The sequence below is a fragment of the Anabas testudineus genome, chromosome 3, assembly GCF_900324465.2.
Source record: "Anabas testudineus chromosome 3, fAnaTes1.2, whole genome shotgun sequence".
NCBI lineage: Eukaryota > Metazoa > Chordata > Actinopteri > Anabantiformes > Anabantidae > Anabas > Anabas testudineus.
The window spans coordinates 2,108,456-2,123,950 of NC_046612.1; the positions used below are offsets into that span (position 1 = coordinate 2,108,456).

General features: G+C 39.2%; 2 protein-coding genes across 2 annotated transcripts; both read left to right on the top strand.

Moving 5' to 3' along the window:
* Positions 1 to 125: 125 nt before the first annotated feature.
* Positions 126 to 10,846, top strand: LOC113174190 (NLR family CARD domain-containing protein 3-like). Its single transcript, XM_026377958.1, has 13 exons — positions 126 to 272; positions 351 to 447; positions 529 to 606; positions 876 to 992; positions 1,098 to 1,211; positions 1,331 to 1,432; positions 2,001 to 2,079; positions 2,753 to 2,984; positions 4,314 to 6,093; positions 6,180 to 6,353; positions 7,368 to 7,541; positions 8,505 to 8,551; positions 8,827 to 10,846. The coding sequence occupies exons 1-13, from the start codon at positions 254 to 256 to the stop codon at positions 9,411 to 9,413; spliced, it is 3,600 nt and encodes a 1,199-aa protein (XP_026233743.1). The 5' UTR covers positions 126 to 253; the 3' UTR covers positions 9,414 to 10,846.
* A 3,189-nt stretch (positions 10,847 to 14,035) lies between these two features.
* On the top strand, positions 14,036 to 14,731 carry LOC113174573 (E-selectin-like). The gene is made up of 2 exons (XM_026378637.1): positions 14,036 to 14,248; positions 14,540 to 14,731. Exons 1-2 carry the CDS (start codon positions 14,036 to 14,038, stop codon positions 14,729 to 14,731), a joined length of 405 nt encoding a protein of 134 aa, XP_026234422.1.
* The last annotated feature ends 764 nt before the right edge of the window (positions 14,732 to 15,495 follow it).

The window sequence follows — 15,495 nt, forward strand, 5'->3', positions numbered from 1 at the left end:
CAGGATTTGTACTTTTACTGGTATTGTTGTTGTTTGTACTTACTGTAACTCAGTGTTATAAATACGTCATAATAGACCTCTGGTATGTTTCACCTGATTAGAACAGGTGATACAGTCGGAACGTGTCTCCACTCACTGGTTCAACTGGTTTGAGAGAATAACTTTAAACTACAGGAGGAAGCAGCAGGAAAAAATCAGACGCACACTGTCAGGAGTGAGGAGCACTGTCTGATTTAAACCTACTACAGGTCATATGGATCAAAGTTTAACAGGTACGAATTCTCACACATACACGAATCACCTGTTTTTAAACTGAGCTCTTGTGATCAGTCCAACTTCTCTCTTCAAAGATGAACACTCCACTATGAATGTTTCTGAGAAGAGAGGGACCAGGGTCTCTGCAGCTGAAGCAGCTCTGACCAGATTTGACCAGATCAGACCTAAGAGGTAAGTGGAAGATTTCTTTGACAGTTGGTGATGATTGCTGTATAACACAAAATCAACTTTACCTTAATGTTGTGTACCCAGGAGCGTCTCTCTCATGACTGAAAAGTCTAAAGATGATCCTATAGAATTCAAAAATGGACCACATACTGATGAGCCAAGGTAAGAACTCACAACTGTTATTATATGAAAGGAGTGATTAGTCTATAATTGAGCCTATTGAGTTCAGACGTAGACAGCAGACTGATAAACCCATGGTAATAATAAATACACTTTTTTCAAGTTCTATATTGAACTATAACTGCAGCAGCCAGACTTTTTGTAATGTCACAAAATCATGTTCATTTGTGAAAACTCTAAATTTAGTTTAGTTCAAACACAGTTTTCATTTTAATTTATAACCTAGAATTTTTATGTCAATTTTGTTAAAGCCAAATGAAACTGGAGAATCCAGACCGATCTTCGTCCACTGGTGATGTCACGGAGCGTGACCGGTCTCAAAGCCGAAGTTGTCAGTTCAGTGATGAAGAAGAGATCGATGAGCTCAGGTAACTGTATAGTACAGTCGACTGTAAAGATAACAATTATAGTATGAAGCCAACGATTTGCACTTACTTAAGTTCAGTTTATAACCGGGCAAATAAATGTTGAAGCTCAAAGAAACACAATCCAGATCCAACACAACCCAGACGTGTCTCCTTCAGGAGTGACCGGTCTAAAAGTGAGCCTATTGAGTTCAGAGGTAGACAGCAGACTGATGACCCAAGGTAATAATAAATACACTTACATCAAGTTCTATATTGAACTATAACTGGCAGCCACACAGTTTTTTAAAATTTAATTTGAATTCTTGATCTGGAATTTGATAATTTATTTTGTATTAAAGCCAAGTGATACTGGAGAATCCAGACCGACCTTCGTCCACTGGTGACCGGTCTCAAAGCCAAAGTTGTGAGTTCAGTGATGAAGAAGAGATCGATGAGCTCAGGTAACTGTACAGTACAGTCGACTGTAAATACAGTATATTATAGTATGAACCCGACAATCTGCACAGACTTAAGTTCAGTTTATAAACTGGCAAATAAATGTTGAAGCTCAACGAAGCCCAGTCCAGACTTACTCTCTGAGAAAACGTGCTGCCAAAGATAAATACCATTCATTACTTCACTGTTTGTCATTGTTCTCTTACTGGCATGGAAACATTTCATGGGAACCAGTTGATCCTCTGCATATTTTGATCATGAAAGTGAAAATAATCCCTATCAGAGCACACTGAAGCTTTAGTAGAACATTAACTTTTAAGATTAAGCTGAACTGTTTTTACTTTTACTTTGAGTATTGTTAAGACTAGATCAAAGATTTTATCTTTTAGGTTAGTGCAATTACAAGTACACAAGATCACAAAGATCTGTTGTCTTCAGCCTCACAGTCACCTAATACTGATGAAATCCTTTAAAAACAAGCAGGCGGTGGATTAATAGTCTTAACTTTTAAACTTAATCTACAGTGGAATAATTGAGATTTTAAATAGCCTATCTTTTCTTGTTTGTCTGCAGAGCACACCGGCAGAGGTCAGAGGTTCTCAGTAATCGTCCTGTTCAGAAACATCAAGTAGACCTGGACTCCACCTTCATGGTATATAAATGTATAGATTTGTACTAAGCTTTGAATTTATATGTGAATCAGAATGAAGTATGATTTGTATTTCACACTCTAAGAGCAAAGACTTTCAAACTCAACTGCAACTGAGGTTTTTTTTGCAAGTCAATCAAAGTCTTTGTGTATTCTGTATATAGAAGTCCACCTATGCAGGTGATGCACCAGCTGAGCTCCAACTGGCAGAGTCACATAAGAGTGTAGTTATGTCAATGTTAATTGTTTTTTCATCTACTCAGTTGTCTGGTTTCAGTTTGTCTGGGAAAAAACTACAGCAGTACGACAAACTTTACCAGCTATAGACCAGTCTTTTAAAGAAAGTGAAATGTCTTTACTACACTGACGATTCAGATTGCCTAGCAGAGTGAAATACATGCATGTTTGGTTAACTTAAGTAATAAAAAGCAACACACTGACTTTTTTGAAGCGTAACATGTTTGACATCAGAGTAGAAACAGCTTGGTCTGTAACAGCTGACAGTGCTGATCATGATCCTATCATTTATTTATCTGACAACATTTAATAAGATACAGATTTAAGTCAAAACAATCTGCTTCAGGTTTTAGAAGAGCTGGTACTCAGCAGAGGCAGAAGGACATTTATGTTATTTGTTTCCTGAATATTAATTTAATTTTCCTCTGTGCTCCTCCAGCTGCTTGAAAGAAAAATAGTCACTTTTGTGAAACACGAGTTAAAGAAGTTAAGGAAAGTTCTGGATTCAGAATATCTGGAGGATATCTCAGAGGAGCTGTCAGAAGATGAGGAAGTCATGGATGGTGAAGAGGATGGAAAGGGAAACAGCAATAGAGAAGAATTTCTAAAGATCACCCTCAACGTCTTGAAAACAATGAAGGAGGAGCGACTGGCCGACTCTCTGCAGAGCAGTAAGATGCTTTTTAGTATAAAGTTATATACTGCTGGTTTAACATAGAATTCATCATTTGGAGCTATTAACTAACTCTAACACATTTGGTAATCAAGATGTATTTGTTATTAGCCGGAAAATGTATTATTTTAACAGAAAGCCTTCTCATTTTGCATATTTATATAACAGTTAGCAGAAAGGTGCAAATGTAACAGTCTTATTCAGTGTCAAAGCAAATAGAACCAGTCAAGGACAACAGGAGGCAAAGTCAGAAAACAATCACAGGTCAGAGGTGGTCAGGCAGACAAGACACAAAATGAAGGAAACATGAAAACTGGAAGACAGAAAACAGAGTAAGAGGCAGTTTGACTCTCTTGATGCAGTGCTGTGTTGTCATGTTAAAGACCTACGTTTGAGTCTCTCCCTGTTCCTCCTGGGATCCAATTGCTGTTCAATGAAAGAAACGTGTCCATTTACCTAATGTACTAATGATTTCCATCCACATTTACATTATATCTATTTTTATCCTGTTCAGACATGAATCACTCACTAATTCAGATTATAATTATCTTGATCTATAGAAATCATTATTAGCTCAAATTGTCAAAACAACTGCAAATGATGCAAATACATTGTACTATGTACTATAATTCTACACAGTCATGCATAAAGACATTCAGCATCATGGAAACGATTATAATGAAATGCTGTAATGGTTTATTAATGATTGATTTTACTCATCTCAGTGACGATATAATTAATAATAAGAAATAACAGATGTTAAAAAGAGAAAATGTTTTGCTGTATAAAGAGTAAAGTTGCTTGTGTTTCTTTGTTACTGGGACCAACAGTTAGCTTAGATCCAGGTGATTTCAGATCAGTGCCATCAGTTGCAGTGCAGGTTTCCAATAAACATGTGTCAGTCCAATAAAAGACTTGTGCAATGGATGGCCTCATGTATCCTCATGTGGGGTATGTACTTTACCTTGGAGGAACAGAACACTAACAGTGAGTTAGCATAAAGGAATGATTAATTAAGGGAGCTGGGATCCACCACTAATCACATGTCACAGTGTCCCTCAACAAGACACTGAACCATTGGTGCCTTTAATGTAGTTCCCTATTTTCATCAGAATTTGCCAAAAGAAAAAAAAAGCAAAACATAAATGGCCAGATATAAGTTTGTATTTAAAGTAAAAGAACTTTGTCTTGACTTGAAGCTTTATAGAAATGTCTGCAGAAGTGGGAACTTTGCTGAAGGGAACAGAAGCGTAGAAGCGCCAAAATAAACCAAGCTAAGAAATGAATCCTGATAAACACTAACTGATGGTATCTGTTGCTTCCTCAGAAACTCTTGCTGCACTTTGCCAACGTAAACTAAAGTCTAACATCAAGAGGAAGTCTCAGTGTGTGTTTGAAGGGATCACCAAAGCAGGAAACCCAGCACTTCTGAACCAGATCTACACAGAACTCTACATCAGAGAAGGAGAGACTGGAGAGGTCAATGATGAACATGAGGTCCGACAGATTGAAACAGCATCCAGGAAACCAGACAGACCGGAAACAACTGTCAGACAAGAAGACATCTTTAACGGCTCACCTGGAAGAGAGGAACCAATCAGAACAGTGATGACAATTGGAGTGGCTGGCATTGGGAAAACAGTCTTAACACAGAAGTTCACTCTGGACTGGGCTGAAGACAGAACCAACCAGGACATACAGTTCACATTTCCATTGACCTTCAGAGAGCTGAATGTGCTGAAAGAGAAAAAGTTCAGCTTGGTGGAACTTGTTCATCACTTCTTTACTGAAACCAAAGAAGCAGGAATCTGCAGGTTTGAAGAGTTCCAGGTTGTGTTCATCTTGGACGGTCTGGATGAGTGTCGGCTTCCTCTGGACTTCCACAACAATCAGGTCCTGACTGATGTGACAGAGTCCACCTCAGTGGATGTGCTGCTGACAAACCTGATCAGGGGGAACCTGCTTCCCTCTGCTCGCCTCTGGATAACCACACGACCTGCTGCAGCCAATCAGATCCCTCCTGAGTGTGTTGACATGGTGACAGAGGTCAGAGGGTTCACTGACTCACAGAAGGAGGAGTACTTCAGGAAGAGGTTCAGAGATGAGGAGCAGGCCAGAAGAATCATCTCCCACATCAAGACATCACGAAGCCTCCACATCATGTGTCACATCCCAGTCTTCTGCTGGATCACTGCTACAGTTCTGGAGAAACAGTTGAAAACCAGAGAGGGAGGAGAGCTGCCCAAGACCCTGACTGAGGTGTACATCCACTTCCTGGTGGTTCAGTCCAAACGGGGGAATTTAAAGTATCACGGAAAAACTGATACACTGTTGAATACTGCAAGCAAGCAGACAATTCTCTTAATGGGAAAACTGGCCTTTGAACAGCTGGAGAAAGGAAACCTGATCTTCTATGAAGAAGACCTGAACAAGTGTGGGATTGACATCAAAGCTGCATCTGTTTACTCAGGACTGTTCACACAGATCCTCAGAGAAGAGCATGGACTGAACAAGGAGACGGTGTTTTGTTTTGTCCATCTGAGCATTCATGAATTTCTGGCAGCGCTCTACGTCCTACAGACGTTCATCAGCTCCGGTGTTAATAAACTGAGAGGAAAGCATTTGTCACTACGACGTCAATCTAAACTTAAACATCTCTACCAGACTGCAGTGGACAAATCTTTGCAGAGTCCAAATGGACACCTGGACTTGTTTGTCCGGTTTCTCCTGGGCCTTTCACTGAAGAAGAACCAGACTCTCCTACAACACCTGCTGAAAAAGCCCAGAAGTAATTCAAAGGTCAAAGAGAAGTTAGTGCAGTACATCAAGAAGAAGATCAGGGAGTGTCGCTCTCCAGAGAGAAGCATCAATCTGTTCCACTGTCTGAATGAGTTGAATGATCATTCTTTGGTGGAGGAGATCCAACAGTACCTGAGCTCGGGAAACATCCATAAAAACCAGCTCTCTTCTTCTCAGTGGTCAGCACTAGTCTTCATCTTACTCTCATCACAAAAAGATTTAGATGTGTTTGACTTGAAGAAATTCTCGGGTTCAGACAAAGGACTCCAGTCGCTGCTGCCTGTAGTCAAGGCATCGAAAACATCTCTGTAGGTGCACAGAAGAATATAATGAGTTAAATGTAATCGTTTGTGTGACAGAGAACAGGATAACACTCAAACTTTTCTTTCTTCAGATTGAGCTACTGTGATCTGTCATGGAGAAGCTGTGAAGCTCTCGTCACCGTTTTGACTTCCAAGAACTCGAACCTGAGAGAACTGGATCTAAGTTACAATGACCTGCAAGATACAGGAGTGGAGCTGCTCTCAGGTGGACTTCAGAGTCCTCATTGTGAACTGGAGGTTCTCAAGTAAGAATTTCTTGTATATAATAAAAAAATATTCAACAAAATTTTACTTTGTGAATTCACAGAATTACTTTGTCTATTACATTTTGTTAGTTTTATTCAATCAAATGGCAGTAAATGGATCACAATACACACAAACATTCCTTTACACATAATCAAACACAAAATAGTGATCAATCAAATGTGAATGTTAAACTAATTTATAATTAAAGAAACACGTCCACCTTTCACACGTTCTTCTCCAAATAATTCTTACATAGCCAGGAAAAATGGTCAAAACAAAGTTACCCTCCATGCTCCACTGACAGGGTTAAACAGGCTTCTATCATTTTTCATGAGTTTTGTACTCTATGTTCTTTGCTTGGATTTTACACAGTCTACAAGACTTGGTTCTGAAGTCCACTGTTTGTACATCTTGGCCAAATACAAACTTTTTGCCAACCATACTAGTGTTTATTTCTTTGCATGTCAGCCCATGAGGACAGCTGACCTGAGTCTCCTGTGCTCACTATTTACTCTCTCGATTTACTTGCCTTCTTGGACAGATGTGCACTTAGACCACTGTATCTTCTGTCCCTATAAGATCCAATGCAGCCTGTCTCCGGAGATTACAGTGTACATTTCATTTCATAATTTCATGGCTATACTTGCAGAGAATAACCTTTGTTTCCCAAGACTTTTTTTTATTGACTGACAAGTTTCTAAAAGCTGTTTTTGGCTACTTTTGGTTAATTTACACTTTCCGTTTACTGGACATGAACTTACTTCAGGATGTTCAAGAATTCAATCATTTCCTGGCTTTTCCACACTTTTTCTTGCTCCACTGTGGCTGAATTGTTAAATTGGGGGTAAGAGGGAGCATATACTGTATTGGTACTTCCACATTAGTGCTGGGTCTGCACAGTCATGCAGATGTTGTACCAGAGGTTTGTGATAAAAGTGTCTGAAGTTGGAGCTGGTAATTCAAGAGGTAATGTAGCTTGTGGTAAAAAAAATGATTGTGTTTGTTGTTTACAGGTTGTCTGGATGTCTGGTCACAGAGAAAGGTTGTGCTGCTTTGTATTTAGCTTTAAGTTCCAACCCTTCCTATCTGAAAGAGCTGGACCTGAGTTTTAATCATCCAGGAGACTCCTCAGTAAAGCAGCTGAATGAGGGACTCAGCGATCCACACTGGAAACTAACGACACTCAAGTAGGCGTCATTGTTTAATTGTACATTATGCTCATTATATGTGTGCATACTTGAATGCATATGTGTTATTTTGATGGACGCTCTGCGGAGACCTGATGATTTGATCTGTTGCTTGTTCGTTGTTTGTTTACTGGCCAGACCTAGATGCTGTCAGTTGACAGAGTAATGTGCTTCATGTTAAATCTGTTAAAATTTTCTTACTTTATAAAACAGCTGCAGTAGATATTTACATTTTTTAAGTCCGGGCCCAAAGAGGGGACCGACAAAACAAGAGTAAAGTTTAGATGTTTAAAAAAAAGCTTTCGAGGGGTAGGCTGGGTGCTTGGAGCAGAGATCAGGTCAGGAAATGGCCGTGTGGGTCATAATCAAGAGATCAGTTCAAATTCAGAGTAGAAGGCTGGAGAGAAGACGAGACCATGTGGCTAAGAGAGCAGAAAAGCTGAAACTACTGATCAGAGTAAAGCTAGTGACAGAAGAAACTGAAAGGGAAACTGGATCTTCAAAATAAAAGTCATCACACAGGAAGTCCTTTCTCCTCATCTTATGGGGGGTTCAAAACACAAACACATCACACACAATTCTGGATCATTTCAGACATAACTTAGATAGGTTGTTAAACTTAACTAACTTAAAGTTAGTTTCCTTTTACAAAGTTATTTTACCTCAGTTTTCCTCCGTAGGGTCTGTATTTTGCATTTGTCCATGTCTCCCTATCCAGGATCCTTCTTGTATCGGTGTATTTTTTGTTGTTGTTTTAGAAATGTTGGAAATGTTTGTTTTGACATAAGAACACATGATACTTAAGTCACATTGTCGACTTCCAGAACCTCCAGTTGTTACTATTACTGAACATTTCCTCTTAATTTTTTACATTGAAATTGGATCATAAAGCATAAAGAGTAAACTCTACCAAGGTTTCACCTGTGTTTCAAGTCGCTCACTCTGCTCGTCCTCCTCCTACAGGCTTGATCATTGTGGCAAATGTCGACTGAAAGCATCACCCTTCAGGTGTAAGTTCAACTTTTCTACTGTCACTGCTTCAACTATTGATTTGATCTTCATGGGAAAAAAGTTCAAGCACTAAGTTATCGTTTATCATGTTGGTGAATACAATTTCAATTTCTGATAAAGTTATTTGAGGAGAAACGAATAAATCTGAAACCACAGTTTGGAGACAGTTAGAATAAAGTCACACAGTAACGATCACTCAATATCTCCAACATGCAACCAGCAGTTGTTTCATATAAGAAACTGCTGTTTTATTGTTTCTTGTTTATTCTGTCAGATTTCCGGAAACTTTCACTGGATCCAAACACAGCAGACAGAAACCTCTATCTGTGTGATGACAACAAAGGAGTGATGGTGTTGAATGAGAAGCAGCCATATCCTGATCATCCTGACAGATTTGACGGCTGGAAGCAGCTGCTGTGTCTTGACGGCCTGACTGGACGCTGTTACTGGGAGGTCCAGTGGAGGGGAAGCGTTAATATAGGAGTAACATACAGGGGGATCAAGAGGAGTGGAGACAGCGATGACTGCTGTATTGGATGGAACGATCAGTCCTGGAGTGTGATGTGCACTCCTCACGGTTACACTGCGTGGCACAACAACACTGCAGAAGACATAGACACAACCCCTCCCTCTGAATCGAACAGAGTAGCAGTGTATCTGGACTGGTCCGCAGGTACCGTGTCCTTCTACTGTCTCCCTTCCTTCGTCTCTTCAATCAAACAGATTCACCTACACACCTTCCGCTCCAAGTTCACTGAACCAGTCTATCCAGCGTTTGGATTTGGGCGAATGTCTGAGCCTAGTGACTCTGGTCTGTTACCACCCTCACTTTATATATCGCAGGTTGAAGATTCTCTTTAGTAGGACAGCAGATATAAAATAGGCTCCACAGCAGCCTGGTTTGCATTTAAACAGAATTAATTAATTTTATTAATTTTTGTTTTCTACATGTGGAAGTATATATAGAAAATATATTTAAATCTATATAGAGATAGACATTCAGGTAAAGCTGGAACAAATTGTCACTGTAAATACAATTCAGAGAAATGCTAAAACATTTAAGTTCTTAAGACAGACTGTGAACTACAACACTGAGCTAGTTAAAAGAACTGAAATCAGACTGTGATCTCAAAGTTTGAATTATGTTTTTTGTATAAAAAAGGGAAAGCTGGCTGTCCCACATCAACAAGCTGCATCAGCATTAGTGAACATAGTGAACGCTACACATTACAACAATTACATTTACTGAATCTTTCTTTATGTTTTCAGCCACAGCAGAAAAAACCTAAATTAACACATAAGTTCAATTTTTTAAAAATATTTTAAAACATGTACATTAACACCAATTCCTCTAGGCCTAGTGTCCTAAAGACTTTACCTTGAGTCTTTTGTTGTACTTGAATCGGTCAAAAGAACTGAAAATAGTCTTCACAGGGAAAGCTACATGTAGTCTAACTAAAAGCCTGTGGATAAGTGCAGCTCACTGCTGCAACAAGGACCTTAGAATATTAACCTATAAACGATGACATGAAGCCAAACAGCTAAAGGTGTAGCTTGTAATGGTGATGACCCACTCGAGTTAGGGACTCTCCTTTCTGAGTGTGGGTCAACATCTACTGGTCAAACTGTGCAATTACATGACAACTAGAACTTCATTAACAACTTTAGGGGTTTTATTTACATTGGAACTTTCTCCCAAATCTCTTTAAAATACTATTATTGATTTTTGTTATTGATGCAGTCGTGTGTTTGGTGTTTTGTTGTGTATCTGATCAGATCTTAAATTCATTCTGCAGCATGTCAATAAGCCTAAAGATACAGGAAGAGTGGTAAAGACCTATATTTATATTATATAGATTTATACTATTATATTATATAACATGTATTTATATTTAGAGACATGAAGAACAAGGAGCTCTGATCTCGACATCATGTAGTCACTCTGAAATCACATGAACAGACACTGAGTGAACTGAAATCTGAATTGTACTGAATTTATGCTGTTGATTTAGTTTTTTAGTTTTTCTGTTTACTGCTTGTATCTGTCAGTTGACTCAGTGTTGGTTTGCATGGAGAGTTAGGAGAGACTCGCAGCTACAGTTTGGTTCTAATTACACAATTTTAGTGTGTATTTGTTTTTCTATGGCGAAAATACTCGTATTGTGGACTATTTTAATTCTGTTTTATTGATGACAGAAATGTATTGATATGTAGATAAATAGTATATTAATTTATAATTTACAACCTGCTTCATTTAAAGGTGATGAACTAACAAAATAAATGCTGTGCATCAACCTGCTGATTCAGCTGTTATATCTCTTCTTTGTTTTCAGTGTATTGTTAGTTTCTCTCTGTCTGGTTGCAGTTTTTACTTTTTCATCAACATTTTGGTCAAAAATGTTAGTGGACATATTTTAATCTTTGGACAGATCATGCAAGTTTAAAGTCTTTATGCTAAGCTCAGTGGCTGCACATTTCACATATAAATAATATTACATTCACGTAACAAAATATTTCTTCAGATTAATTTCATCCCTCACAATCTTCTCTGTCTTTTGTGCTGCTGTGTTTCTTTGTGCATCATCATCATCATCATCATCATCATCATCACCATCACCATCATCATCATCAGTTAATAGCATCACACAGTTAGATCCATGTGTCTTTCTTACAATATACATTTGTATTTCCTCCCTCTACAGTTGGGAGACATGCAACAGGACGAGTGCATGTTTATAGTGAGACTAAAGGAACATGACATAGAGACTAAAGAAACATGACATAGATAAAATGCAGCCCTGCTCCGGAACACCACTGGTACACAACAGTGTCACAGAGTACATACAGAAAAAGGAAATAAAAAGGCTGTTTAAGTGCATTAAACAACAGCTCACATCAGTCACTTTGTTTTTCGCTTTCTCCTCCTGATGAAAATAAAGAGAAACTAATTGTTTAATCTGGAATACCAGCAGCCTCTTCAGCTGTTTCTCTTTCACTGATGTGCTGGAAATATGCTAAACTGATATCTGCTATGGTTTTACTGCCCATCAGACCACTGTGTGAAGCCAAACCTGTGCCTGTTGTCATCAGCAGAGATGTTTGATTTGTCCATATGTGACTCTAACAACACAAACTCAACAGAGCAAACATGCAGAAGATGTTATTTGCCTGCTTTCTGTGATTGTTTCTCAGACACAGTCAAATAGTTTCTGAGGATGCAGTGACAGGGTCTGACAGGTGACATCAGTACGTCTTCTATTCAAATTATTGTTCTGATATGACAAACTCAAAGCAGTGAGACATGAAGCGTCAAACTGGAGGCTCACCGGGCAGCATCACCTTTTCTCGCTGAAGGCATCACTGTAGAGACAGCAAACCAGCACAGGTAATAACAGTGAGTCATTATATAAATGAATGATTAGTTTTAGTACCAAGGGTCTATTTACGATGACAATGAAGAACAGTATCCCTGGACCCTTCCTCCTTCTCCTCCTCCTCCTCCTCAGCAGCACTGTGTCTGGACTGGAATCGGTGTTGGTGAAAAGTTACACACAGATCCAAAATTATTACAGCTGGCAGGAAGCTCAAACGTTCTGCCGGAGGTGAGGTTTCCTTTTTATCCAGATCCTTTTCAGCTGTCAGAAAGTGAAGCTTTACTTGCTAAATAAAAACATGTTCACACTGTTGATGCCTGTGACCATTATGATGTTAACATCTAGAGATGACTTGGTAGATTAAGGCTGCAGGTAGACAGTTTGCTCTACCCTTTACTTCCAGTCTGTAGATGAACAAAAGTATCATTTGTCTTTAATTACTTATAATCTGTAGCTCACCAGACTACATCGACTTGGCCATCATCTATGAGAAGTCAGAAGCAGACAGTTTGAACTTGCAGCAATATTACGCATGGATTGACACAGGCACACAACTGACTGCCAGCTTCTTCTTGTTATGGCCTAATGGACAATTCTTCTACCCCTGGGCAGGAAGTCAGCCAAACTCTGCAGATGGATGTGCTTATGTTGATTACAACAAAAAACGGTGAGACTGTTCTGCAGCATTTTTAAATACTCAGTGCGTTTACCTGAACTCAAGAAAGCTGGTTACTGGAAATCCAAGTAAACAATCAGCTAAAGAGAAATCTGAGTTCTCCAGGAGAAGTCAGATTTCTCTAATCCCCTACCCCGATTACAGTAACTACATTTCCTGTTTACATGACACTTAAGAAATCAGCTTTCTTAAGAAAATAACCTGATTACTTGAGTGCATTTAAACACACCGACTGTAACTGTGTTAAACATTTTCCAGATGCATGCTGAGTTTTATATCTTGTAATTTGTAAAATATTTCTCTCCATTCTTTGCAGTCATCCGTTTGTATCTGTATCAAAATTTGTAAAAATTTGCGAGATGATTTTCATAAACAACCTCAGACATAATCACAAGAATCTTGAACTGGATTCTATAGTTAATGGGATCTAGAGAGGTCCTGCTATGGCAGGTGGAAAGAAAAGTAACTAAGATGGGATCAAATAAACGCAGTTGGTCAGTGGCAGCCTAATGTCTGGCAGGGTCAAGGTGGAACAAATGAAAACGCAGCACTCTCCTCTGCCTCTGCAGCTGTGCAACTGTGTTCAGGATGTTCCTATACAAGAAAGGCTATAAAAGAATAATCACAACAGTTTGTTCATTCACTTCTGTAAGTTTTCTTATTTCTTAGTTTTGTGGCTTTTTGTGTTTTTTATTTCTTTATTTATTTTGTGATGCACTGAGCTCTTGACTGCTGTTTGAGACGCACACTCAAATAAAGACAAAGAAATAAAAATCTAAATCATGACTCACTATGGAAAATAAAGGGTTAAAACACTAAACCAACAGTAAGGACAAACTGGGTGAATGAATCCAAAGGTTTTGCTGTAACTTTGATTTTAAATGTTTGTTGTCAAAGGTTTTACAGCACCGATTGTGGAGAACATTACTTCTTCATTTGCTACCAGATCACAGATAATGATTACAAGTACAGTTTCATCAATCAATCAAAAACATGGTCTGATGCTCAGCAGTACTGCAACAACATGAACAGTTACCTGGCAGTGATCCAAACCTACCAAGACTTGACCTCAGCTGTCAACCAGCAGGACTTTCCGGTCTGGACTGGACTGTACAGAGATGGTAAAGTAACACTGACACAACCTGTCCAGCTCTTATAACCTTTATTATTCAGTCAGCCTAGTACTCATCCCAGTTTTGGTTTTACTGGGATTACACCAAATCTCATCACCAGCACAAATAGCTGAACATCAGTCTCATCAAGCAACAATTTAATGACAAGAATAACTTTGTGATAAAAATGAACATTCAACATCTTTTTCTGCAGGGGAAACCTGGGAGTGGAGCACAGGCATGTCGGACTACAGAAACTGGGCACCACATGAGCCGGGTAATGATGGAGACTGTGTCGCCATCTACTCTTTGAGCAAAAAGATGATTACCCAAAGCTGCTCTGCTCGGTATCCCTTCATCTGCTTCACAGACAATCTGGTCCTGGTGAAGGAGAACAAGACCTGGGAGGAGGCGCTGGAATATTGCAAAGCCCTCACATCACCAACCTACAGTCCTTACCAGCTGGTCAGTGTGCAGCCTGGAGACGACTTCAGCTACATGTGGAACAGAGTCATGGAGGCCGACACTGATGAGGTGGGATGGTGCAGTAATAGTTAAAAATAGGGTTAGCGTTCGAGTTGTCTTTATCTGTGTTGCTCTCTGGGTGAGACTCACAGTAATCATCACTAACAGCAGCGTTTTAAAATCCTGATGATGATAGGTGGGTGTATTAGAAGTACTGATGACTGAATTTGAACATGGTGCCTGTTAATGCTGAAGAAAACTCACCCAGTAAGATCTGCTGTAAATTGTTTGCAGCGCACTGCACAACCCAGGCGACTCCTGGTGTATCCTCCAGGTTCATTGGTCGTTTCCTCTCCTCAGGTGTGGACAGGCCTTCGTTTCCTGGCTGGTAACTGGATGTGGATCAACGGTGCAGATATGCTGTTCTCTGACCTGCCCCTCTGCCCCCTCAATGGGCAGAACTGTGGAGCCTTTTCCAAGAATGATACAGACAGTTTGGAGACCAGAGACTGTTTGGAGAAAAAGAACTTCCTGTGTTACAGCCTGGGGTAATCGTGTCACTAAGATCATCAGCATCTCAGTGGTCCCAATCGGATTCTCAGTGTGTCCACCATCTCTGTTAATCCTCAAATCTTTGTAAAAGCAGTTCTTTACATTTCAGATGCTATGTAAAAAAACAACTATTGACTATGTTCCATACAGTGGAACGTGTTTAACAAATGTGTCTCCCAGACTTATTGACATCAAGTGCTCCACAGAACGCCAAAGGAGATCCTTTCTACCTGTGGCCATCAATCTCTACAATTCCTTCTCCCTCTGTAAGGGTGGGGGAACTGACTATTTTTGTCTTATAATTGCTGTCATTCCATCCTGGACTATTAATAATAAGCTGTATTGATGTTATTGTGTATTTATGTTGATGTGGATCTTTCCTGGTTGTAGTTCCCTTTCTTTCTGTCTTTGTTGAGAAAAACTGTAATGAGGCAAAACAATTTCCCTCTGGGATTAATAACATTTTTTGATTCTCACCTCCTCCCTGAAAACTACAGACTGTAAATATATGATATGATGTGATGCTTAACCAATGTTTTAGCTTGTGCTCTTTTAGCAGTAATAGTTGATTAATACTTTAATTTGTACTCATCTAACATTAATACTTGAATAGCATGTACATAAAGACAAGAGTAGTATGCACAGGTATGACTTACTGTTAACTATTATTTACTGCAGAGTTAATGAAAAAGCACTTAGGACATCTTAGGGATGGGCAGAGACAACCACCATGTGAAAAACAACTGATAAGCATATGATGAATG